The sequence below is a fragment of the Nilaparvata lugens genome, chromosome 3, assembly GCF_014356525.2.
Source record: "Nilaparvata lugens isolate BPH chromosome 3, ASM1435652v1, whole genome shotgun sequence".
Classification (NCBI taxonomy): Eukaryota; Metazoa; Arthropoda; class Insecta; order Hemiptera; family Delphacidae; genus Nilaparvata; species Nilaparvata lugens.
Genome location: NC_052506.1, coordinates 13,466,930 through 13,491,722, shown reverse-complemented (window position 1 = coordinate 13,491,722; position 24,793 = coordinate 13,466,930). Strand labels below are relative to the sequence as shown.

At 35.9% G+C, this 24,793-nt stretch overlaps 1 protein-coding gene across 1 annotated transcript in view; it reads right to left on the bottom strand.

Annotated features, from left to right (window-relative positions):
• The window catches only part of LOC111058898 (homeobox protein aristaless), a 177,673-nt gene that overhangs the window by 19,193 nt on the left and 133,687 nt on the right, over positions 1-24,793 (bottom strand). Inside the window, exons 2-3 of the mRNA XM_039425462.1 lie at positions 8,351-8,648; positions 1,795-1,840 (exon numbers count right to left, since the gene is read on the bottom strand). Coding sequence (XP_039281396.1) covers positions 1,795-1,840; positions 8,351-8,648 — 344 coding nt within the window. The remainder of the gene's footprint in view (positions 1-1,794; positions 1,841-8,350; positions 8,649-24,793) is intronic.

The window sequence follows — 24,793 nt, the reverse complement described above, 5'->3', positions numbered from 1 at the left end:
CGATTCTTCCCCCTTCCCATACTTTCAGCTAGACCCTCTCTACCCTATCGCCACACCAATATTATCACAGTCCAACGACTGGAACTGGAACTCTTTCACACAATAATTGAGGCGACCTGTTAATTTCATTTGTATTTGTTAACCACAATGCAGCATGCTACATGCTCGTTTCTTTGCACTATTAAAATTCGTATTATGTTATTAGAGTCTCTTCTCGTCACATTCAAATGAGTTGTGATTGCATATTCTTATCAGCAGACATCCTACATTATCTCTATTTTCAGGGAATTAGAAGTAGAAATTAATAGTCCAATTAAACTAATGTTTGGAGTCTACAACGGCCAGATAATTACAATTCTCGCATTCGAATTATTCACACCTGTATGCTTGTTTTGTTATTATTCTCTGAATATAGGACCACAATTGAATGCATTGCAATGGACTAATTAGAGAGAATAAAAGAAGTAGGAATCACCTTGGGAGGTTCATTGTCTCATTTGATATGTCTTTGTCATTAGTGGTTCGATGCATTAGGAAAGTCCATCCTCTCGCTTTATATCCTTCTAGTTGATCATCGTTTCAAGGAACATGCAACCTGGTAACCATTTTACATGAGTTGTGGCCATAATTTTGTTAGGGTTGAGTTAGTTTGTTAGGGTTTGTTTTAAGTTAGGGTGATTCATTTTTGGAAATTGTTGGGTTGTATTATTTTCTCGAAAGTCATATTATAATGTAGGGATCCAGAGCTATATCCAATTGAAAAGTACAGCTCTGGTCAGAAAACGATGGAAAGCTGCCTACCTTGGATGATTGAAGCTAAATAAGAAGATTATCATATAGGAAATGTTTTTTAAAGCTGAAATAATTTTCTGATCCTGTACATATAAGAATTTGGATATCTATCATTCTTTCCCCAGATTTTCGATTTTATTTTCACAAAAATTTGAATGGTGTTTCAAAATGCTTCTGTTCAAAGATTGTAAGGCACTAACAATCTAACCGGACACTAAAATCCACTACATTCAACTTTCTCACAAAGTATTTATTTATGTATTTCTATACAGTGTTTTGTTTCGGTTTTGTATATGTTTGGACTTTTTAACATCAAAATGAACTTAATTCCGAAGTGAAAAGGGTAAACTTAAAGTACCTATTGTGCTCACTATAACCTTAGTGTCCGGTTTCCCATTAGGGAATTTTGGACTATATACGGTGAGGTGGAACTACCCTTGGGTCTCCCCACCATTCAAAGCCACATGCTAATAATAATAATATTCATTAATACATTAATAGATAAAATATCATTTTCAACTATGAATGATTGGGATAGGAACAACAGCCACAAAATGTTCCTTTCCCAAATTTGAATAGAAATTTCAAGTGTTCAAGATTTTAGATGTGCGCAACTATAACCTTACTATTTTTATGGCTCCAATATAGGCGATAGTAGGTTACCCGACAATTTCAACCTCTAATTATTCTGGTAAATCGATGCTCTACTTAACCGGCAATCAATAACTGCACTTTCAGGTCAGAGTTAGCAGTGTTTTCTCTTCGGGCGCAGATCAATAGCAAATTAGAGTGGTAGCGCCAGTTAGCGCTCGTTTGACGGATCATGACTTAACAGCTTTAGGGCGACAAAACGGCTCACCTATTCAATTAGTTGGAATTCAGAAATTGAAAGATCATAGTACTCTTGAGATCGTCAATGTATCGTTAATTAACGACAACCATGGATAAATTAATTCCAGCTCCCATGAGGAGACTGTTGTACAGTTAGTAATGAGTACTCACTTGTATTCTCGCTTCTGTCAGTCCTATCTTCATGGCCAGCTCCTCCCTGTAACAAGCAGAAAAAGATACGCCATCAAGTCAATCGCATCAATCAAACTCACATCAAGCGGTGCAAGCCAGACCCACCAGCACAATCTAACAAATTAACGTTGCCCATCCAGCAAACGCTCCATGATAATCCTACACCGTATTGTCAAGCCTGTTAGTCGGTAATTACGTATGATTTATTATTCCATATTCCTATTAGTGTTCAGTTAAGCAGGGCCTGTCGTTATTAAAACTTGTCTTCCTATTAATGGTGCTCGTTAGCCTATGTAGCCCAACTAGGATTTGTTCTCGTAACTGATTTCTATGGTAAAACATCATATCATACATGAGCAATTCATGTTTCACGCTTGAAATCAAACGAAAAGTATTTGTATTCTGCAACATTTAAAACTTGAAAGGTCAGTGAGGCACTATATGAGGGTGACCAGTTCCGGAAAACCGTAATTTTCATGAATTGACACAATTCCCAGGAAGGGGTGAAATCTAAGGGGGGGGGAAGTGGAGATGGGAAGTGCCCCGGTTTTCTCGGAAAATGATCTGGACACACTATACTACGGTGAGCTTCCAGAATCTCGCTCCAGCAGATGAATAAATTAATTTTCTGGATTGACAAATGAACAATTTTTTTATTGTTATTGTATTGATTGTTTGAGAAACCACTGTTCGGGAGAGTATTTAATTCATTAATTAATTTATTTTCTTCACAAATTACATAACATATAAGTGGAAATTGAATAGTATTTTGGGAATTTCACCGATCAAGTTCCCAGTAGTGTGATCAGATGGAGGGGGGAAGTGGAGATGGAAAGTGCCCCGGTTTTCTCGGAAAATGATCTGGACACACTATACTAGGGTGAGCTTTCAGAATCTCACTCCAGCAGATGAATAAATTAATTTTCTGGATTGACAAATGAACAATTTTTCATTGTTATTGTATTGATTGTTTGAGAAACCACGGTTCGGGAGAGTATTTAATTGATTATTTCATTGTTTTATTGATTATTGAGAGTATTTAAATTTATTTCCTCCTCAAATTACATAACATATAAGTAGAAATGGAATAGAATAGAAATAGTTTTCATTCATCAGATGTAAGAAATACATTGGAACAGTGTCAATAAATTAAATATATATGATAAAAAATAACTAGGCTAGCCTAGTATAGACAAAAACGTTTCGTCAAAAATCAATGTTAAACTCTTGAAACAAATACAGCGACAATTTGACCAGATATTCCCTTAGATACTTTGCGAACATTCTTGGATCGTCTAATATTGGGAGACTGCTTGGTAACTTTACAAAACACTTCTTACCTCTGTATATGCTTTTTTTCGTGAAAAGGTCTAATCTGTGCCTCTCTATTATACGACCAAACCTTGTATTGTAACCGTGAGTGTTATTTCTCAAGTTTGTGTCACCAATTTTTTTTAAAAATACTATAACACCATATATGTATTGTATTGTCCATATATTGTTAAAATTTCCAGGTCTGAGAAAGCTAATTTTACAGAATCAGTTCTATTGAGGTTCAGCATAATTCTTATTGCTCGTATTAGTATTTTGGAAATTTCACCAATCACGTTCCCAGTAGTGTGATCAGATGGACGAAAAAATTAACAAAGTAAAAATACATTATGAAATATAATTCAAAAGATAAATTCAGCCCTATAGCTAGGTGAAAAATCTTCAGTAACACGCAAAATTGAAATAATTTCGAGTAGAATCGCTCATCAAATTTGATCTATTCCTTCAGCCTCTTATTAACAGTTTGAGGTCATGAATATCTAAAAATCACACAGCTATCAGTAATCGGTAATAACAGTCATAACTATACAATAATCGTCATTTCATCCCTTTAGTGATGCAGTGATGGGTATAGCCTTAAAGTTGTATCAATTTTTCACCAGTAGGCCGGTAACTTGAAATAGGTTACAGGTTAGACACTAATCATCACATTCATTATTCATTAATTGAATTGAACCGCTCCATAGCCATACTGAATATGAAATAATGTAATAACTTGAATAAATTACTTCAGTCACAGTCAATTTGATAGAAACTATTAATTAAATAACATAAAGTTATGAAAGGAGCTTACGCAATATAAGACTCTAAGCTACTGTTGAACCTACAAATCCGAGTCCTAATGATAGGAATATTCATGAGGAAATTAATTTCATTCAAGCAATAACTCATACTTAATAGAGAAAATTCTAATAGAAATCAATTAGGATTTTTAACAGCCTGAGGCACTGATGAGTAACTTCAACAGACTTTGGAGGTTTGGCCATTAATAACGATCAGATTTCGATGCAGCATTCGGTCTTATCCCAAGCTCAAATCTGCTAATAGCGTGTGTCAGTTTTTTTAATCAACTCAACAGATACTGTATAGTTTCAGTCTGAGCTCCATCTTCCCAATTCTTCATCCCATCTGGTTCTAATGCATCATGCCGTCCAATATCATCTCCCCTCTCTCTTCTGAATGTATTTCAACCCATTTTCCTCGCTTGGAATCCCTTTCTCAGGCTCAATCAATCTGATAGTCAATTTATTATTCATAGAAAAATATCACACACTCAGCTTGAATCAAGCCAAACAAAATGCAAAACATCACTACTATTCATATTTTTCATTCCAAATGAATGTTACTTGTTAAGCCCATCAGGCATGGAAGTAATTTCAAATTATTTATAACTTATTATGTTGGCCTGTGAGATGACCTACCAAACAGTGGTTTCTCAAACAATCATTACAATAACAATAAGAGAATTGTTCAAATCTCAGTCCAGAAAATTATGATCTATATAAAAGCGAAATAGCACTCACTCACTGACTGACTGACTCACTCACTCGCAGAACTAAAAATCTACCGGACCAAAAACGTTCAAAGTACCTCTTTAAACAGTTAAACGAGAGTACCTCTTCGAAACAGTAGTTGTTAACTGCTAACAAAATTAATAATTTTGTCAGGTTGGCATTAAGTTGAGTTGACTTTGTTAGGTTGGCACCAAGTTGAAGATTGAAATGCATTTATCGCGGAAAAATTGATTGGGCACTGCTTCGTCAATCAGAGCTATTCCTGGGAATATTATATTACTAGCCGTCAGGCTCGCTTCGCTCGCCATATCCGTTTAGCCAGACGTTTAGTCTGGACCCCCGACTGGATCGTCCTAACATATGATCGTCCTACAAATGAAAAATGCAGGCGAGCGAAGCGAGCCCGCTGATCTCATTCTTAGACGATCCAGTCGGGGGTCCAGAGGGCGGAGCCCCCTGGCTAGACGGATATGGCGAGCGAAGCGAGCCTGACGGCTAGTCATTTATAAAGCGAAGAACATTATTACGTTGCTACTTCAGTCTATTATATCACTGCACTGATCAGGATTTGGATTCTCATTCTACGTTCTGGAGTAAAGAAAGTTCTCGGGAAACACAGTATTTAGTACAGTATTTATTTCGGAATTTCCGGATTAGTGATTGAGTATTACCAGAGATGAACTTAATCTATATGAACTATAGATTTCGTTTCTCTATGGTATTACATAGGCCTACTCACAAGGGTGGGTGTTGTCAGCAAAAAATGATGTTTCTTTATGGTAAAGGTGAATAAATGTCAAATTAACTGGAATAAAATGTGGAGCATGAGTTTCATTCGTAATTTATTTCTTAAGTCAGTAGAATAATTATATCAATTATTATTACAGCATGTCATTTTTTCTATTATTATCAAGAAAATTGTGTTCCCTATTATGTTGACTTCTTGAAAGAATATTCCAGTTCCTGAAAAATATATTATCAAACTCAGTTGACATTTACTCATTTCTCATTATTCGGTTGAAACGATCCCAAAAATTCCTATAATTGTGATCAGCTCACACGTGTGGAATTCCAAATTCCAAACATTTCCATCATGAGTAATTACAATCACAATAATTCGATTCAACTTCAAATTACAACATTAAACGCAATCAAGCTTCATAACCGCTTCTCAAGCGACAAGCGTAATCAATTACAAGTTTTCTTCAGAAATATTTCTCGTGTTTCAAAATATGATTTGCAATGTTCAGATCGTCGAACTAATTATAGTTAATGTCGGAGATTGGGTCATGAATGCTTCAATGAGCTCTTTGAAGTCACATATCACTGAATTACGTGATCCTTTGTATTGACTAGTAGCTTTTAAACTGTAAAGATGGAATGTCGACAGAAGTATGAGTCAACCTAATCAACAGAAAAACGTGGAGAATGTTTTCCCTCGAACGTTAATAAAGTCTATCGTCTACGTAAAACATGCATTCTTTTTTTATCGAATGAGTGTCAAAGTGCTTGAAAGAGCCAATGATCATAGGTCATTATGGGATACTTAATGGGGTGATAAACAAACTTGTTCTAAAGCAATTATCTAGGCTTACTTGTTCCACGTGAACATGGTCTGAACCTTTTAACTTGAGTAATATAATCGAATATGCTCCATTTTTATCTCAAAGGCCTTTTAATGTTTCCCAGAATTCCATCATTCCAATGCTTGAATACAAGTACAATCATCTGGACGTGTTGGACGATTTGGAAGATTTCACAACATTGAAATTGAAACACATATTTTTAAATTCAGTAGAGGAAAACTTCATATTAAACTAGCCGTCAGGCTCGCTTCGCTCGCCATATCCGTCTAGCCAGGGGGCTCCGCCCCCCTGGACCACCGTCTGGATCGTTCAGGAATGAGAACAGCAGGCTCGCTTCGCTCGCCTGCATTTTTCATTTGAGCATTTTTATCATATGTTAGGAGAATCCAGTCGGGGGTCCAGACTAAACGTCTTGCTAAACGGATATGGCGAGCGAAGGGAGCCTGACGGCTAGTAATATAATATTCCCAGGATTGAAGTAGCAGTGCCCAATCAATTTTTCCGCGATAAATGCATTTAAATCTACAACTTGGTGCCAACCTAACAAAGTCAACTCAACTTAATGCCAACCTGACAAAATTATTAATTTAGTTGCCAGTTAACAACGGTTTCGAAGAGGTACTCTCTCTAGATTATAGTTCTATATTAACATATGGTATGGATATTTTCCAATTATAATTAAGAGAATAAGAAGAATATAAATGCTAAAAGACGAACTTTAATCCCTTAAAAACCACCCTTAGAGTTAAAATATTGCCAAAAGATTTCTTAGTGCGCCTCTAAAGGGCCAACTGAACTTTCCTACCAAATTTAAACGTTTTTGGTCCGGTAGATTTTTAGTTCTGCGAGTGAGTGAGTGAGTGAGTGAGTCAGTCAGTCAGTCAGTCAGTCAGTCAGTCAGTCAGTGAGTGAGTGCCATTTCGCTTTTATATATATAGATTCCCACCTGGTGGATAGTGTTATTCCTAGACTCCAATTCAAACTAAGCAATAACTGTCCAATAATTCTGAAATCACTGAACAGGGAAGCCAAGTTATCTGATAGCAACTCTAGTCTGCTATTATTGCGCCTGGCTTTTGGTTCAAATCCCGCTCAGGGCATGGAATTTTGATATTTTTCTTAGACGTTTGATCATCACCTACCTACAATGGCTTATTTAGGCATCTTCAGAAAGAACCTCATTTTCATTTGATACATACATTTGACCTGCCATGCACATTATACCATTCACTTATGATTGAATTCTGTAGTTTCAGAAACCAGTATTAATTTTATTTGAATTGGTGGACATCTGACCAGATAGCGTTTTCTGGCAAAGGCTAGAAGAGAATTATTCTAATCGCCATCTTTTTTCGAATCTAGTTATGGTCTGAGTTCTGGTGTGGGGGAAAAGCTCCATAGAAATATTTCGTATTGCTGTGGATAAAGTGCAGATCGTCATGTTGGTCGCCCTCGTTCGTAGTGGACAGGCACAATAAGACGAGTTTTAGCAATAATTGCTAAAAGAATTCTTCATCAAGAATAATTCATCAATTCTTCATCTCAGATTATTCTTCAAGTTACTTCTCCATTAAGAAGGTTGGCTATCATATGTGTTAATTTGATTTGAAAAATTACTCGTTTTCATCATTGATCATTGAGGATTGATTATTAGTTTGCTTAACTTTGTATTATGTATTAATACTTTTATTGAATTATTCTTGTTATTATGGCCAAATGAAAATTTTATATTATTCCAATTATTTTGATTTGATTATCATCATGGCAATGCTTGTTTACCATCGCTCTAAGAAGGTCTTGTGCTGTGCAATTGAATGCTTCTTTTAGGTTTCTTATAATCTCTTAGGCCAGTTTGTACAAAAGCTGATTAAATCTTAATCATGATAATTTCACGAGAACAAATCAGAGAAGACTTCTCTTAAGTTACTTATAATCTCTTAGACCCGGTTGCATAAAAGTTGGTTAAATCTTAATCATGATCAATTTTGAAAAGACAGCTTCTCGGAATGGTTCTCGTGGAATCAATCTCGATTAAAATTCAACCGACTTTTGTGCAACCGGCACTGTTTTAAAGTAATAGCGATTGATTCGTGATCAACTGACCTGGTGAAGACATCAGGATAGTGAGTTCTGGCGAAGGCCTTTTCGAGTTCCTCGAGCTGGAAGCTGGTGAAGGTGGTGCGGTACCGACGCTGCTTGCGTTTCGGCGCCGTTGCATAGTCGTCCATCATCTCCCCCTCGCTCACCTCCACCTCCTCGTCACGTCCCACCACCCCCATGCCTGCCCCTGCCCCTGCGCCTGCCGCCCCCGGGCCGCTCCCACTGCTGCCTCCCGTCTCTCCCTCCACACTCACCGCCTCTGGCGAGCTGCCTGGCGTTGTTCGGCTGTTGTTTGAGTATTCTGTCAACAAACAAATTCAATATTTAACATTCTCGTCAAATTGTCATAAGCTTTTCATTAAACAACAACATGTCTACTAAATTACACATGATAGACATGTATTTCATACACATGATTTTTCCATTTGAATTTCAACATTTCCACCAGATTATATTTTGTGAACAAGATTTTTCCACTTTTTGACCCATGTGCAGTCAATTACTAGTTTCTAGTTCATCATCTCTATAATTGATGTTTTGGAGAGACTCATATCATGTAGGAGTGCAAGAGAAACAGAAAAGTGTATTTTGAACTATTTTCTGAAAGGGTAGACCAAGTCCAAGAAGTCTGGGTTGTAGAAGCTCTGGGGAGGCCCATATGAAGAGTGCAATAGAAGAGTCTGATGTCTGTGGAGAGTCATAACATCAATCCTGAAGGAAATTTTGACAATTACTTGCCAATAGTATAAAATTTCGTAATTTTTTGAGGAAGATTGTTAGGGGCTATGAAGAGTGCAACATTTATTTGTTTATCTACAAGCAAACATATCAAAGGAGACAGGAGTCTAGGAAGATTAGACTTTGTTCTACAACATTCACGAAGTAATTACGTGCTTTTCAATCTTAGTAATATTGGACTTCACTCTATGCAATGAATATTGAGATCATCCCATATTTTTCATTCGCAATCACATTTGATTGATATCATAGCTGAACATACTATTAGTTCTACATTGTCGTACATTATTATGTTTTCTTGAATTTAACTTGAATTGTTGATTTAGAAATGCAGGAATTTATTAGTTCTACATTGCATCTCTTCGCTTGTCTTGAATTATCATTATTGTGATATCCATTATTTCTTCTCCTTTAATCTCTTTTCTCACTATCGCTCACTCACTCCATCATGCCTGTCTTCATCTTCAACCAACTCACTCCATCTTATTCTGTTTCTTTTTATCACATCTGCTCCTTCGTCTGAATGGAGGACATCAAGATCCAGTGGTGCATTTCCAATTCTTTACGGCATTATATGAAAGATAATACGGGAATGTCTGCAATTAAATTAGCGTAATAAAATGCCATTAAAATTTACGTTTCGAATCGTGGCCGAGCAGCAAGCAACATTACAAAACACAGCGGAAAAATAATATTTGACAGCTTCCTGCAATCAAGACGCAATGCGCATGCGCAATCGACATTGGGTGAAGCGAAGAATATCGAAATGTTTATTAATTTAGAGCGACGGCTTCTGAGCTTTTTGCCAGCGCGGATTACACGCCACAAACTGGTTTCAGAGCACACGATCCGGCAATGTGAATGGTGCAGAAAAGAACTTCAACTCTTCAATTAATTGTGTTGAAAGCAGAAAATGAATAATAACAGTAAAAATAATGGAGCCAATTTCACGGACAGACAGACGAGTAATATCGATTAGATCTAATTCAAGCACAAACTTGAATCGAGATTGAAAGAGTCATTTGCTGGCAGGGGAAAGATCACTGCTCTGATCGACAAAACTGAAAAACTGTAAGTCTAACACCTGAAGCCACACCTCTCTCTGTGTGGTCCTCTGATAATTCGAACCCATTACGACTTAATATAACGTTTTCTAAATTATCAACATTGTTTGCATGATTTTCGTCATTATATTTCATATATGGTCGACCAATAACATCTAAAAATTGATTTCAAAATAATGCGATTTGAAACGCAATACTGCCATAAATCGAATATTGGTTCTAGCTGGCTTAACATTTCATTTTTCAGAATTGTATTTTGGTTGTTTGTATTCAGTTGAAGGTAATTTATTTATTTTGATTACTACAATTCACATTCTTCTATGCTATTCTGATAGAGTAAACGCAAACCACAATTTGGAAAACCTATTTCAATAATGTAGATTGAATTTCATGCCTTCCGGACAGAACAGGCCACCCAAACAGATGCCTGCACACGACTGCTGCGATAATACATCTTCCCAATATAATCTTGATGAGAAATGGGTCATGGTCATCAAAGTAATACGGAAAAATACATTGGTTAATAAAATGCTCTTATAGAGTATGCTAGGAAGGGAAGTCATTCAATTATAACTTGATCTTATTCCCTACATTGTGCATAAAAGAACTTGAAATCAATATCCTTGAATGATATAAAATTTAATTGGAAGGTATTAGAAATCTATAAGCATGATTGCATATATTGTATTATGCTTGCATTCTTCACTAAATGTGCACCACATAGGAATCCGATAACCATTTACTCTCTTGAAGTGTTATTATATCCGACTAGTTTTCCCTCCAATGTAAGAGATAAGTCTTAAACAAATGCGATACATATTCTATTACTATTAATGTCAAAATGAAAACTATCCATTGCCAAGAGAGATTGCAGTTTCCCTCTGAAGGTAATATTTTCACACATTGAAACTATCATATTGATACCAAATTTCACTTATTTTTTAATGCAAATATAAGAGAAAATAGACGTTCCAGTACTAAGATTCAAGCTTTTCAAATAGTTTATTTTACAATGTTTCATCCATTAGGAATTACTAATTCAATAAGCTTCAGTTGTAGTATAGTATAAAGTTGGATAACTTGAGAAGGTGTTATTTCCAAATAAATATCACTGGGGTAATATAGACTATAAAATTTGGAGTGTGATTAGATGTTATTGATAGAGAACAAACAAACATTAAATCTTTCTGTGTAGCATTAGATCTCTAGATGTTATTGGTAGAATAGATAGAACATGTTCATCTCAAAAAATTTAACATAATTGTTTGGAAATGTATGTTTTGCAAATAATTTTTGTGTAAACATTAGATCTCTAGATGTTATTGGTAGAATAGATGAAACATGTTCATCTCAAGAAATTTAACATAATTGTTTGGAAATGTGTGTTCTGCAAATAATTCTTTAACCATAAACACTCTTCAGAAGTAAAAAGTCCTGAGAGCTGTAGTCGCAGAATGAATAGCTTCATGGTTGCTACAATCCTGATAATTTTTTCATTAATAATTTTGGCCATTACGATAATGGAAACAGATAAAAAACAATCGAACAGATAGAAATTGATGCTAATTATCGATTCATTCCACTGTCAGTAAAATGAGAGGGGATGTTATTTCTTCGTGGGTTTTATATTAAATATTATTAATTGCGAAATATAGGAGTAAACAGATTAATTGGGATTGCTGTGGTCTAAGCACCGGTAGTCACGCGTATAGAACTACACTTCTGTTTAATGGCCATCGTCGTTCCGATCTCCCATCATAGTAATAATCGTCAGAGAAATACAAGTCTGCCCTGGCTTGCGGCTGAAGAATGTACAGCCACTCTTCAGAAGCTCTTGCACGGCTATTCAAGTGAAGTTCGCAAGTGGCCCCTGCAACTACCGTGAATACCGTCCCGCCATTCTCCCAAAGTACCTGTCAGGCAGGGTCCATTGTTGTGATTGCAATCAGCAAACTTCCTGTAATTTTTAATCGAGTTGGAACCTCTCATCAGCTGCATTTGCCAGTTATTCACTAGCATTTGCCAGTTATGAGTTCTCTGAGAGCAGCTTCCAAAATAAACAAATGGAAAAAACTTAGGATTAAACACATATTAGTCAAAGTGTTTTGTTTCTCAAACACTTTCATAGTTGTTGAAAAAGTAGAAGAAAATTGAAATTTCTTAATAGAAGAAACACTTTTCGTAATAATTGACTTCAAATTATGAATATCTTAGTAGGTAGTAAATGGAAAATAGGAGGGACCTCAAGTCTCCCTCCTCCTTTAGAAGCAAATATCGGGGCACCGAGCTTCGCTCGTTATTTTTATTTATTGATAAACAGAACCACAGCCTACTATAGATAAGTATAAGCCTTGACAGAACACAATTCTCTCAAATGATCGTGTTTATATTTCACAGCTGGCTATACGTCATTTTGTGAATTTCGGGGAAGCGATATTTTGATTTTCCCCATACTCACTTTTTTACTATCCACAGCTGTTTCAGCCAAGGATGAATTATCCTTTTAATGTCGTTCAGCGAGTTTTCCCAAGGATGAGACCTAGAGCAATCGAATCTTTATATCATAAACCTACTATGTTCCAAATTTCGTGAAAATTGTTAGAGCCGTTTTCGAGATCCGTTAAACATAGATAACCAGATATAAAAATGACCAGATATATAAATACAGAAATTGCTCGCTAAATATAATAGGATATTTTTTTAGGCACAGTTGCACAAAAGCAGGTTAAAATTTAAACGTGATTAATTTCATGAGAACCAATCAGAAAAGGCCTTTTTGATAAGACGGCCTTCATTCACGATCAAGATTCATGAATAAATATTCGAATCCCAACACAATAGATTTAACAAAACTAGTTTGAATTCTACTTTTAAATTTTGTTTAATATTCCTACAATTCCAAGACCTTCTATAATATTCATTGTCAAATCCGAATTCAGACTGATGAATAATTAATGCCAACAGCTCACTGATATTCTTAATGATGCCGAACTATTTAAAAGAGATTTTAATTATTTCGCAACAAGCTTCTAATTCGATTTACAAGCTTTGTGCAAGCGCTCTGCTCTTTCAAATGGAACCGTTTGAAAGCTAGCCGATTTAATTAATTATAATAAATATTTATAGCTTGACAGCGGCAACTGAATAATTATAATTGCTAATGTTATCGCAATTCCCTCAAAACACGATGCTATTAATTGGATACTTCCTTTCACTAGGATGTTACAAAATAGGGAGGCAACAATAATTTAGCCATGGACTTTACGTGTAAAAGATTAGAATCGCGAGGAGTCAATGGAAATTACCACTGACATGCAGACGAATCGAGGATTGTACTAACACTTCTGATATCAAAATTATATGATAAACATAGATAAAACAACAATACTATGTTGCACAAAATAATTTAATATGATTGAGAACATTCTCTGTTATTCAGTTCACTTGAGGCAAATCGTACAGTGTATAATAAATTATGTTTTCTACCAACCAACATACCAAACTACCAACCAAAATAACTTACTACTGAACTCCATCTATCTGTTTTTCTTATGTGTTCTTCTACAGGATTCTATGGGAGGTATCAACAATATATAAATATTGGTCAATGTAGGCTAATCTGAATGTTTCGTATCATTCAATGAACATTTTAAATAATCCAATAAATGATAATGCGGATAGGACAGAATTGTAATGTTCATATTCCTAATTCCTATTCGATTTTTTTTTCAATTTGGCTGATTCTTGTTGTTGACTTATTTAACAAAATCCAACAAAAATTAGTCCATGTCAATCCTGTATTGTAGAACTCATCTAATGATATTTATTGGGAAAACGACTGGTTTACATGTTACTGTATATCGTGAAATATACAGTATATACTTTATATCGTGGAGTATACAGTATATACTGTATATCGTGGAATACTGTATATACTGTATATCGTGGAATATACAATATATACTGTATATCGTGGAATATAGTCTCATATTATGACAAGTGTGATTTTAACCGTTTTGGTGCATTCTTTCAGTGTTCAATTAATAGAAACATAGTCGAAACTGACTAACTGACGTTGAAGGTGAAGACGTTGAAGACGTTGAAGGTGAAGACGTTGCAGACTTCTTCACTTGAAGGCGATAAGGAGCTTAAAATACGTCATGACAAAGCTTTCCCGGCTGTGTTTGTGGAATTGTCGTGAGTTAAATGTTCTCCAGAAGACAGGAATTGAAATGTGACGTTCGTCTCTGAAAGCTCGAAGTCGATTTGTGGGACAAAAACGAAAAACCCGGATGGCGCCGTCGCATTTTTGGCATTTCCTGAACGCGCGTCCCACTGTCGCCAGGTGCGTTTTGGTGTTGTGAGGAGTGGTGAGGGTCATGGATGAAGGGGTCGAGGGGTAATGGTTGATTGGGGGGGAGCACCCCTCATCCACCGAAGTTCTTATCACATCACTCGGCTGCCCGGACTTAATATGCTTCGCTTAATGATTTATTGAAACTAATTTAGACCGGTGACTGATGTTCAGCACTCACGAATAACTCCTAATATCGAGTGCTGTGTTGAAAGCACACCAACCACCACCCCCCCTCCCGTCAATCCTCTCACATCAACTTCCCCCTCCACTCAGTCTCAGCTTTAACAGGTTTTGGAGTGAAAATGCTGAAAAAATGAAAACACTAATTCGTGGCTTGTCCACGCTAAGCGACAATGATAACTACATAGTATCGGACACGAAGCTAATAAATTATCTGCTGATACTGGAGTTGTTTCATCGAAATGTCATGCTCACTTTCTTGGAAAAGTTCACATGTATAATAGAAGGACTCTGGAAAGAATGCGGATATTGATTTTCAGCCACCATTAGAATTAAACATTCGAAAGTTATGGCTCATGAAGTAATATATGTTCCGTATTCGAGAATTAACTCCACCTATAGCATGATTTTCTAATAGAGAATCTTCATTTACTTGAGACATATATATGATGTTGGCTTAAATAAGTTTAATTGTTGGAAGAAATATGGGATTTAGGACACAGAGGTCTGCAATTATAAACAATGATAATTTTTGCAGCCACCCATAAAAGGAAGATTGAATAAATCATTTATCAATATCAAGAGTGTAATTATAGACCAGGAATGTCCAGGAGTTAGGAATGGGGACTTTTGATATGTTCTTCTCCTAACTAGTTCTAACAAAGCTGCAAAGTCAAAAATTGTGTTCAAAACATTTCCTCCAAATTCGTTTGTCAATTAGTCTATTATTGCAAAAATGGAGATCTCATAATCAACACTAAAGCTGCTGCAAAAGGTGTAGGGAAACTCGTAAAAGTGTAGAATTATACATCAAATTGAAGAGAATTAAATGCTCTATAAGTTCGTAATCAGCATGGATTTTTTCCAAAAATTTAAGAAGAACTTAAAAAGTTATAAGAGCAAAAATTGAAAGCAAAAGATTTTTTTCAAAAATGTCACACCTTCAAGAGCGGATATCTCGAAAACTAGAGAAGATATAGAAAAAGTTGTGAGATAAATATTGTAGGAAATTATGTAAGCTTCAAGTGTGGAACAATTATGTCCGTAAGATATAAAGTTTTCGAGTTATATGCGAGAAACCAAAAAATGGTACCTTTGAACCACCTCCACCCCCTTAGCACAGGGTAGGGGTGGGGTCTTTTGATATGTTTACCTCCTTACTACCCTAAAAAGAACTGCGGGGTCAAAAATTGTCTTCCAAACACTTTCCTCTATAACTTTCAATTTTGTACGTTTGTTGGCAAACTTTCCAAATTATACAAGTCATATTAGAAGTGTTCACTTATAAGATTAAGAACAGGTTCTGCAAATTCTTGTTAGCTATATTTGATTATGTAGTGTGAAAGGATCAACCAAGTGGTGGGTAAAATGACATTTTGTAAGTGGAAGATCAACATAATACCTATTTGATTGTTGATGAAGACTACGTTTTTGCAACTTGGAATTATGGTTGTGTTATGCACACATGTTGAGATCTGAAACTTTGTGCACATCATTGTCGATAAACCTTTTAATGGATTTAGAAGAGCGTAAGAAGTATTTGTCAATTCAGGGGGATTGTAAAACCGTGTGTTGTGGTGGGTGAGAAGGGAAGGGGAGAGAATGGGGCAGAGTACAGGCATTATTGATGTCGGATGAATTTAATGAATTTTACTACTTTTTCCAACTTAAATGTGCATTATAGCCGAGATTAGAACAGGTTTGTGCCAGTAGACTGGCTCCAGGACTCTTCACTTCAAATGCTATCTCCTGCTCTCTCACTTCCACATCCTTTTTCTCTCTCCCTCGCCCTCTCTCACCATTCTTTTCCTCTTACGACGGAATGTCGGTCTCCAGAGATAGTGTGTGGTCATTGTAGTATACTATCGTAGTAGTTAATCGTAGCCGTGTTAGTATATAGTAGTAGAGATCGCAGACGACCCGAGATTGAAATAGAGTAGCTTTTTACTTTATTATTGACGTTGGTGTGCGTGTGTGTGTGTGTGTGTGTGTGTGTGTGTGTGTGTGTGTGTGTGTGTGTAGCTGACCTTTTAGCGGCTTTTACCAGCCTGTACGCATGGGAAGGTCTCGCGACCGCGAAATAATACGTTCTACTATACAATCTGTCATAACAAAGTAGAAAAACGTTGAAAGGCGCGTCAGAACAATCATAAATAAATAAGCCATTAATTTGTCGTCTGGTCGTCAATGTTAACTGGGCAGCGTTGCTTCTACTATATAAAGTGAGGCTTTTCACTTTGGTTCAATATCGGAGAGTAATTATCGGTGGTAGAGCTTTCAGCGAGCTGACAAAGAAATGCTTTTAGAGCGGTGGCACGAGTAGTGATAACTGGATTAGCCAGCCGAATGTTAGCGGCTGCCTGTGAGTTCGCGTGCGTGTGTTCTTGTATTTTATTATGTGTTTGTAACAACATATGTTATGGTAGTCGAGTGGCTAAACGTTACCTCAGCACTGTTCAAACCAACAAAACATGGCCAAACAGCGCCACCACTGATCAAATTGCGAACTACAACCTTATTTGCTTACAATCCTACTTTGTTAGCCGGATCTTCCATGATGTCATGGATACTTAGCACAAAAAACTGATATCCGCTTCTTTCTTAACTGAGGTTTTCTCATCCATATTCCATTGACAACAACAAATCATTATTACAACATAATATAAAAATTATGATATGAGAGAAGATAATATAATATGATTGGGAGAAGACAACAGGTACAGCCAAAAACTGTCTCTCCCAAATTTTGATGGATAAAAGTTTCGAAGAAAGAATGAGGTATGACACGAACAATTTCGATCAAATGCAATTCAAAATGTTGTCAAAAACAGGGGTTTTCTCGTTTTTCTCGAAATCGGCTCCAACGATTTTGATTAAATTTATACCAAAAATAGTAATTCATAAGCTCTATCAACTGCCACAAGTCCCATATCTGTAAAAATTGCAGTAGCTCCACCCCATCTATGCAAAATTTGATTTTAGATTCCCAATTAGCAGGCTTCAGATACAATTTAAACAAACAAATTCGAGTGGAGAAGATTGAGCATTAAAATCTCTACAATTAATGTTTCGTAACATTTTCACCTAAAATCGAAAATAAGCACGAAATTCGAGAAAATGTGATTATCCAATCGCAAACTGTTGGCAACTGTTAAGTCTATTAAATGACTCACTATGAAGAGATAGCAGACCTTGTATGTCTCCAGCGTTATTGTCCTGTCACCAGCTGGCTAAGATCTTTGATTATAAGTAGACTTGAGATGCGCGAGAACACTAGCGTCAGGTGATTAATTTTCATAACGGCAAGGAAAGTTGTGTGAGTGCGCCACACCAGATTTTTGATGATGTACTTGTTGTATGAATCAATAAACTATTCATGTATCCACGCTATTCGATTTACCATTCTTAGAGTCTTCAAACTACCGTGTATTATTGTGCAACCACTGATAATTTGAATTGTATAGTCAACGGAGCTATTATTAACTATAATATCGCTATTATATTAGCTATTTAGCGATTATTGGTGAATATAAATTCATTTTTATTTGTAGCTCGAATTCATCCCACTGTATAACAGTATTAATGTCTTTTTTTAGGGCTACTTTTGAATATGGCATCAAAAAATAAGTTTAGCTTTGAATATATAAAATAATATTTTATTAGTTTTAGATCAATTAAATTAATATTTTAATATTAGTTTTGAATATGGCACTAAAAATGGCATTAGTAGCTGAAACAATCATGCCGTGACGAGATAATTTAAAAATTATGGTACTCAGATATATATTATTCTATTTACAGTATTCATGTATTTGGCAAAGAGGTACATTCTCTTATGGTTTCCTCCTGTTAAGAGAAGGATATGAGTGGCAATCATACACTATCTGTTCTTCCAAAATACAATATTGGAACAAGTTTTTCAAGTTGATGCAACGTAACGGCTATTTGATTGTTGATGAAGACTACGTTTTGCAACTTGGAATTATGGTTGTGTTATGCACACATGTTGAGATCTGAAACTTTGTGCACATCATTGTCGATAAACCTTTTAATGGATTTAGAAGAGCGTAAGAAGTATTTGTCAATTCAGGGGATGTAAAACTGTGGGTGTGGTGGGTGAGAAGGGAAGGGGAGAGAATGGGGCAGAGTACAGGCATTATTGATGTCGGATGAATTTAATGAATTTTACTACTTTTTCCAACTTAAATGTGCATTATAGCCGAGATTAGAACAGGTTTGTGCCAGTAGACTGGCTCCAGGACTCTTCACTTCAAATGCTATCTCCTGCTCTCTCACTTCCACATCCTTTTTCTCTCTCCCTCGCCCTCTCTCACCATTCTTTTCCTCTTACGACGGAATGTCGGTCTCCAGAGATAGTGTGTGGTCATTGTAGTATACTATCGTAGTAGTTAATCGTAGCCGTGTTAGTATATAGTAGTAGAGATCGCAGACGACCCGAGATTGAAATAGAGTAGCTTTTTACTTTATTATTGACGTTGGTGTGCGTGTGTGTGTGTAGCTGACCTTTTAGCGGCTTTTACCAGCCTGTACGCATGGGAAGGTCTCGCGACCGCGAAATAATACGTTCTACTATACAATCTGTCATAACAAAGTAGAAAAACGTTGAAAGGCGCGTCAGAACAATCATAAATAAATAAGCCATTAATTTGTCGTCTGGTCGTCAATGTTAACTGGGCAGCGTTGCTTCTACTATATAAAGTGAGGCTTTTCACTTTGGTTCAATATCGGAGAGTAATTATCGGTGGTAGAGCTTTCAGCGAGCTGACAAAGAAATGCTTTTAGAGCGGTGGCACGAGTAGTGATAACTGGATTAGCCAGCCGAATGTTAGCGGCTGCCTGTGAGTTCGCGTGCGTGTGTTCTTGTATTTTATTATGTGTTTGTAACAACATATGTTATGGTAGTCGAGTGGCTAAACGTTACCTCAGCAGTCTTCAAACTACCGTGTATTATTGTGCAACCACTGATAATTTGAATTGTATAGTCAACGGAGCTATTATTAACTATAATATCGCTATTATATTAGCTATTTAGCGATTATTGGTGAATATAAATTCATTTTTATTTGTAGCTCGAATTCATCCCACTGTATAACAGTATTAATGTATTTTTTTAGGGCTACTTTTGAATATGGCATTAGAAAATAGGTCATAGAAAATAAGTTTAGTTTTGAATATATTAAATAATATTTCATCAGTTTTAGATTAATTAAATTAATATTTTAATATTAGTTTTGAAGATATACAAATAAAATTAGTTTTGAATATGGCACTAAAAATGGCATTAATGGCCGAAACAGATCGTGACGAAATAATTTTAAAAAGATGGTACTCAGATATATATTCTTATTTACAGTATTCATGTATTTGGCAAAGAAGTACATTCTCTTAATGGTTTCCTCCTGTAGAAGGATATGATTGGCAATCATACACTATCTGTTCTGCCAAAATACAATATTGGAACAAGTTTTTCAAGTTGATGCAACGTAACGGCGATCTGATTATAAGCAGCACTTTTCCACAACAATTATCGGATATCAATTCTGCAGCATCACACATTACCGAACATGTTACGCTTTTTTTGGCAGGTTCGCAGGCGGCGAGCGGGCGGCACGCCCTCTTACCGGACGACTGCCGTCCGTGAAAGAGGTAGTTGTTGCTGCTAGTGATGTTGTTGTTGCTGGTTATGTTGTTGTTGCTGCTGGAGAGGCGACCGGTTCGATTGTTTCTCGGCAACGGACAGGAAATTAGCGTTTCCGGGGAGCAGAGTCAATTATTGCCGGTGTCCGGCGGTGGCTGCCAGGGTATAGGCCTACACGCATCTAGTGCCACTCACCCGGTAATCGTTTCTTTTCACGGCTCAATTCATTACCCACTGAACAGAGCCTACCAACTTATGCCACCGATCGATCGACACACTTGCATGACTCATTTAGCTCTGCTAAAGTTGGGAAAAAACTTATTGGGAGCATATTCAAGTATCAACACTTGGGAGAGTACAGTTTTGGGGTAATCCTGTTTATTTTCTCCTAATAATTGACTTAATATCGGGGCACCGAGCTTCGCTCGTTATTTTTACTTTCCCTGCCCTATAACCATAGGTAAGGAAAGTATTGCTTTCCAAAAAAAATTAAGGTACTCCAATTTCCAAATTTCTATACGTTTCAAGGTCCCCCTGAGTCCAAAAAAGTGGTTTTTGGGTATTGGTCTGTATGTGTGTGTGTGTGTGTGTGTGTGTGTGTGTGTGTGTATGAGTACATAGTGTGTGCGTCTGTGTACACGATATCTCATCTCCCAATTAACGGAATGACTTGAAATTTGTAACTTAAGGTCCTTACAATATAAGGATCCAACACGAACAATTTCGATCTGATGCAATTCAAAATGGCGGATAGAATGGTGAAGATGTTGTCAAAAACAGGGTTTTTCGCGATTTACTCGATAACGGCTCCAACGATTTTGATCAAATTTCTATAAAAAGCTCTATCAACTGCCACAAGTCCCATATCTGTAAAAATTTCAGGAGCTCCGCCCCATCTATGCAAAGTTCGATTTTAGATTACCGATTATCAGGCTATAGATACAATTTAAACAAAAATTTCTAAGTGGAAAAGATTGAGCATGAAAATCTCTTCAATTAATGTTCAGTAACATTTTCACCTAAAATTGAAAATAAGCTCGAAATTCGAGAAAATGTTATTGTTTAAATTACAAACTGTTGATTCTATTAAATCATTCACTATGAAGAGATAGCAAACTTCGTGTGTCTCCAGCCTTATTGTCCTGTCACCAGCTGGGTCAGCTTGCCTGTCAGCTGGCCAGCTTGGATCTTTGAATAGTAGACTTGATATGCGTGGGAACACTAGCGTCAGGTGATAAATTTTCATAACGGCAAGGAAAGTTGTGTGAGTGCGCCACAACAGATTTTTATTCATTGATAAACAGAACACAATTCTCTAAAATGATCGTGTTTATATTTCACAGCTGGCTACATGTCATCTTATGAATTTCGGGGATGCGATATTCATATTTTTCACATACTCACTCGCTCACTCACTTTTCTACTATCCACAGCTGTTTCAGCCAAGAAAGAATTATCCTTTTAATGTCGTTCAGCGAGTTTTCCCAAGGATGAGACCTAGTGCAATAGAATTTTTATATCATAAACCTGTATACTATGTTCCAAATTTCGTGAAAATCGTTAGAGCCGTTTTCGAGATCCGTTGAACATAAATAACCAGATATAAATAAATAACCAGATATAAAAATACAGAAATTGCTCGCTTAATATAATAGGATTTGTTATTGGAAAGGTATGTTCAAGTGTGCTCCGAGTGTTTTTGGAAAGGGATGAATGGAATCTATGAAGTATCTGTCAATAATAATGAATGCATGAGTGTCTCAAATTCATTTCACTTCAAATAACGTGGAGCAAATTAATATCATTATTCACTATATATTGTTAAAATTGATAGTAATTAAAATTTTCCATCCATGATCATTCAAATGAATAATTTTAGATTATTGAATCGTTTGATACAGATATTTGTGGAGGATACAAATAATGGGGTTATCTGTTGTTTCCATGAAAGTTTATGAATTATTCCGTTCTGATATGGGCATAAAATTACATTTAGACTGATTTGTGTAATTATTAATGACCAAAGATTCATCACAGTGATTTATTTAATCATTTATTGTACAAAACACTATAATGGAATAATATGATATTAAATATTAAGGGTAAATTATTTTTATTATTACGCTTCAAATTCCCTTATATGGAAATCGCTAAGTATTTACTTTGGATGCCGTACTAGATCCTTATTTCTTCGATTCTCCCAAAAAAATTTCATTCTGGTCGATATAGCATCTCTTCTTTCTTGGGAAAAAACCACATTCCTCTTCTTAATTTCCACTGGACGTATTTTATACTTTGCGACACTCCTTATGAGAAATTGAGGGTTAATTATTAATAGATAAATATTTATAATCTATTCGTTCTGATATAGGTGTCAGATTATATTCAAATTGATTGAGATTGATTTGTGTAATGATCAATGATCCAGAGTGATAAAACTAAATGATTTCTGATAAACATGTTGCAATTCCTTTACTGTGAGCAGAGAAAATAATTGTTGTAATGTTTTGAAAAGTTCATATTTCCAGGTGAGTTTTGGATGAGAAAACCTTTACTTATCATATCCGGAAATTCTCCAAAATATTTTTGTTATAACCATCTACAACCTTCATCTTCATTCAACTGAAGAATGAATAATGTTTCCCCAGTTGGATGAATTCAATAGATTTGGATATTATTTTATATTTATTCACAATATCACATTGGAAACAACAGGTAATGACCCAAATATGTTTCCTCAACACAACAATAAGTTAGTACAGTATACAGTTTAATCAAAACAAAAAACGGGATAATAAACCTAAGTTTTGTAAAGAAAAAATAATACTTAGAAAACTACTTCTAAATTAACCTGTTTTATCGAGAACAGGTTGATATATGAAGTGATGAGACTTTTAAAGACATGAATTATTTAATACCAAATGGGAAATAGAGGTGGAAGATGAGTGAGACATTTGAGAAATCCAAGAGTAATAAGAGGAGAGAGAAGACAGAGGGTGGGGAATGTAAAAGAAGAAAAGAGAGAATTGGTAGTAAGGGTGTGATGATCATGGACAAGGACCCATAAACAAGAAGTCAAGGAATCAGAATTTGAGAAAATCACAAGAAGAGGGAAGATTGAGGTTTGGTAAGTCGAGGAGGTGAGTCGAGTAGGTTGTGGATAGGAGATAAAAAGGCCAAAATAACATGATTGAAATTTATAGATAAAATAAATTATGGATAAAACTGTGAGAATGAAGATTCGAGAGAAAATGGATAAAAGGGACACTAGTGTAGGAGAGGAGTCCAACTAATATTAGAAAAGTATAATAATTATGATCACTAGGATACAAAAGACATAACCAAGATGGGATTAAATCATAGAAACAGATTGTGAATTGAATAGTAAAAATTGAGAGTAAAATTGAGTTTTCAATAAAAACGAAATGAAGAAAATAGAAGGTGAAGAGGATAAAAGCGTGAAGTGGAGAGAATAAAAAGAAATCACAGCTTTGATTAGGCAATTGTAAATGGGAGCAAAACATAACTGAAAAGTAGGAAATGAAAATTCACAGAGTAGTTGAGAAAATTTAGAGAGAGGAAGTAGAGAATTTGGGAACAGATAACAGAGAAGAATTGTTTCAAAAAGTGGAAATTAATTATTATTAAATGAAAATCCAAATTAAATGCTGTAAATCACCTGTATGGACTGATATGTATTGTATACAATGCTGTAAAGACTTCTGCTACTGCAAATATTGACAACAGGATAAACAGCTAGATGGAAATTCGATGAACGCTACTATTCAAAGATTATTTGTCAGCCCGGGAACAAGTAATATAAAGAAAATAGAAGTGGAAATTGTCAGCGATTGTAGTTTGCAGAATGAAATTTTCACTTTTCTTCTCTGTCAATTTGCATCCCAAATTCTCTCATTTTTCCCTCTATATTTTCTCAGCTTTACGGCGATTAGTGTTTGCAGAATACGAGCGTCGCAACACCTACCGCCTGACCAATACAAGAGCTGCTTTTTAATAGAAGAGGCCCGTTTATTATCGCACGTCACGGAACCGACCTTTCAGCAATAACGCAATACGGAAGCAGTCGGCCAACGCACGAGACGCGGGGCGCGCCTGTCTTAAAATTAATCCCATTTTCCTGCTGATCAAGTTGTTATTATCAGCTCCAACAGTATCCGTAATAATCCGTTTTGTACATTATAATGTGAACGCCTTTTCTGCAAAGCCTGCTTCGCACTTTAACGCTCTATTAGGCCTACGTGTGAGCAGTGCGCTCACCCACTCCCAAATTACAATAAAATTGTTTCTAAAATTATTAAAACCAGCTTTTGAAACGCAAGCTCTCAATCAGAAACGTGTCAGTGAACCTGATTTATTCAAAATAAATACTTGAGGTACACTTTCCTTGCACAAGTGTTCCTTGACTAACTTGAAGATTTTTGGAAGTT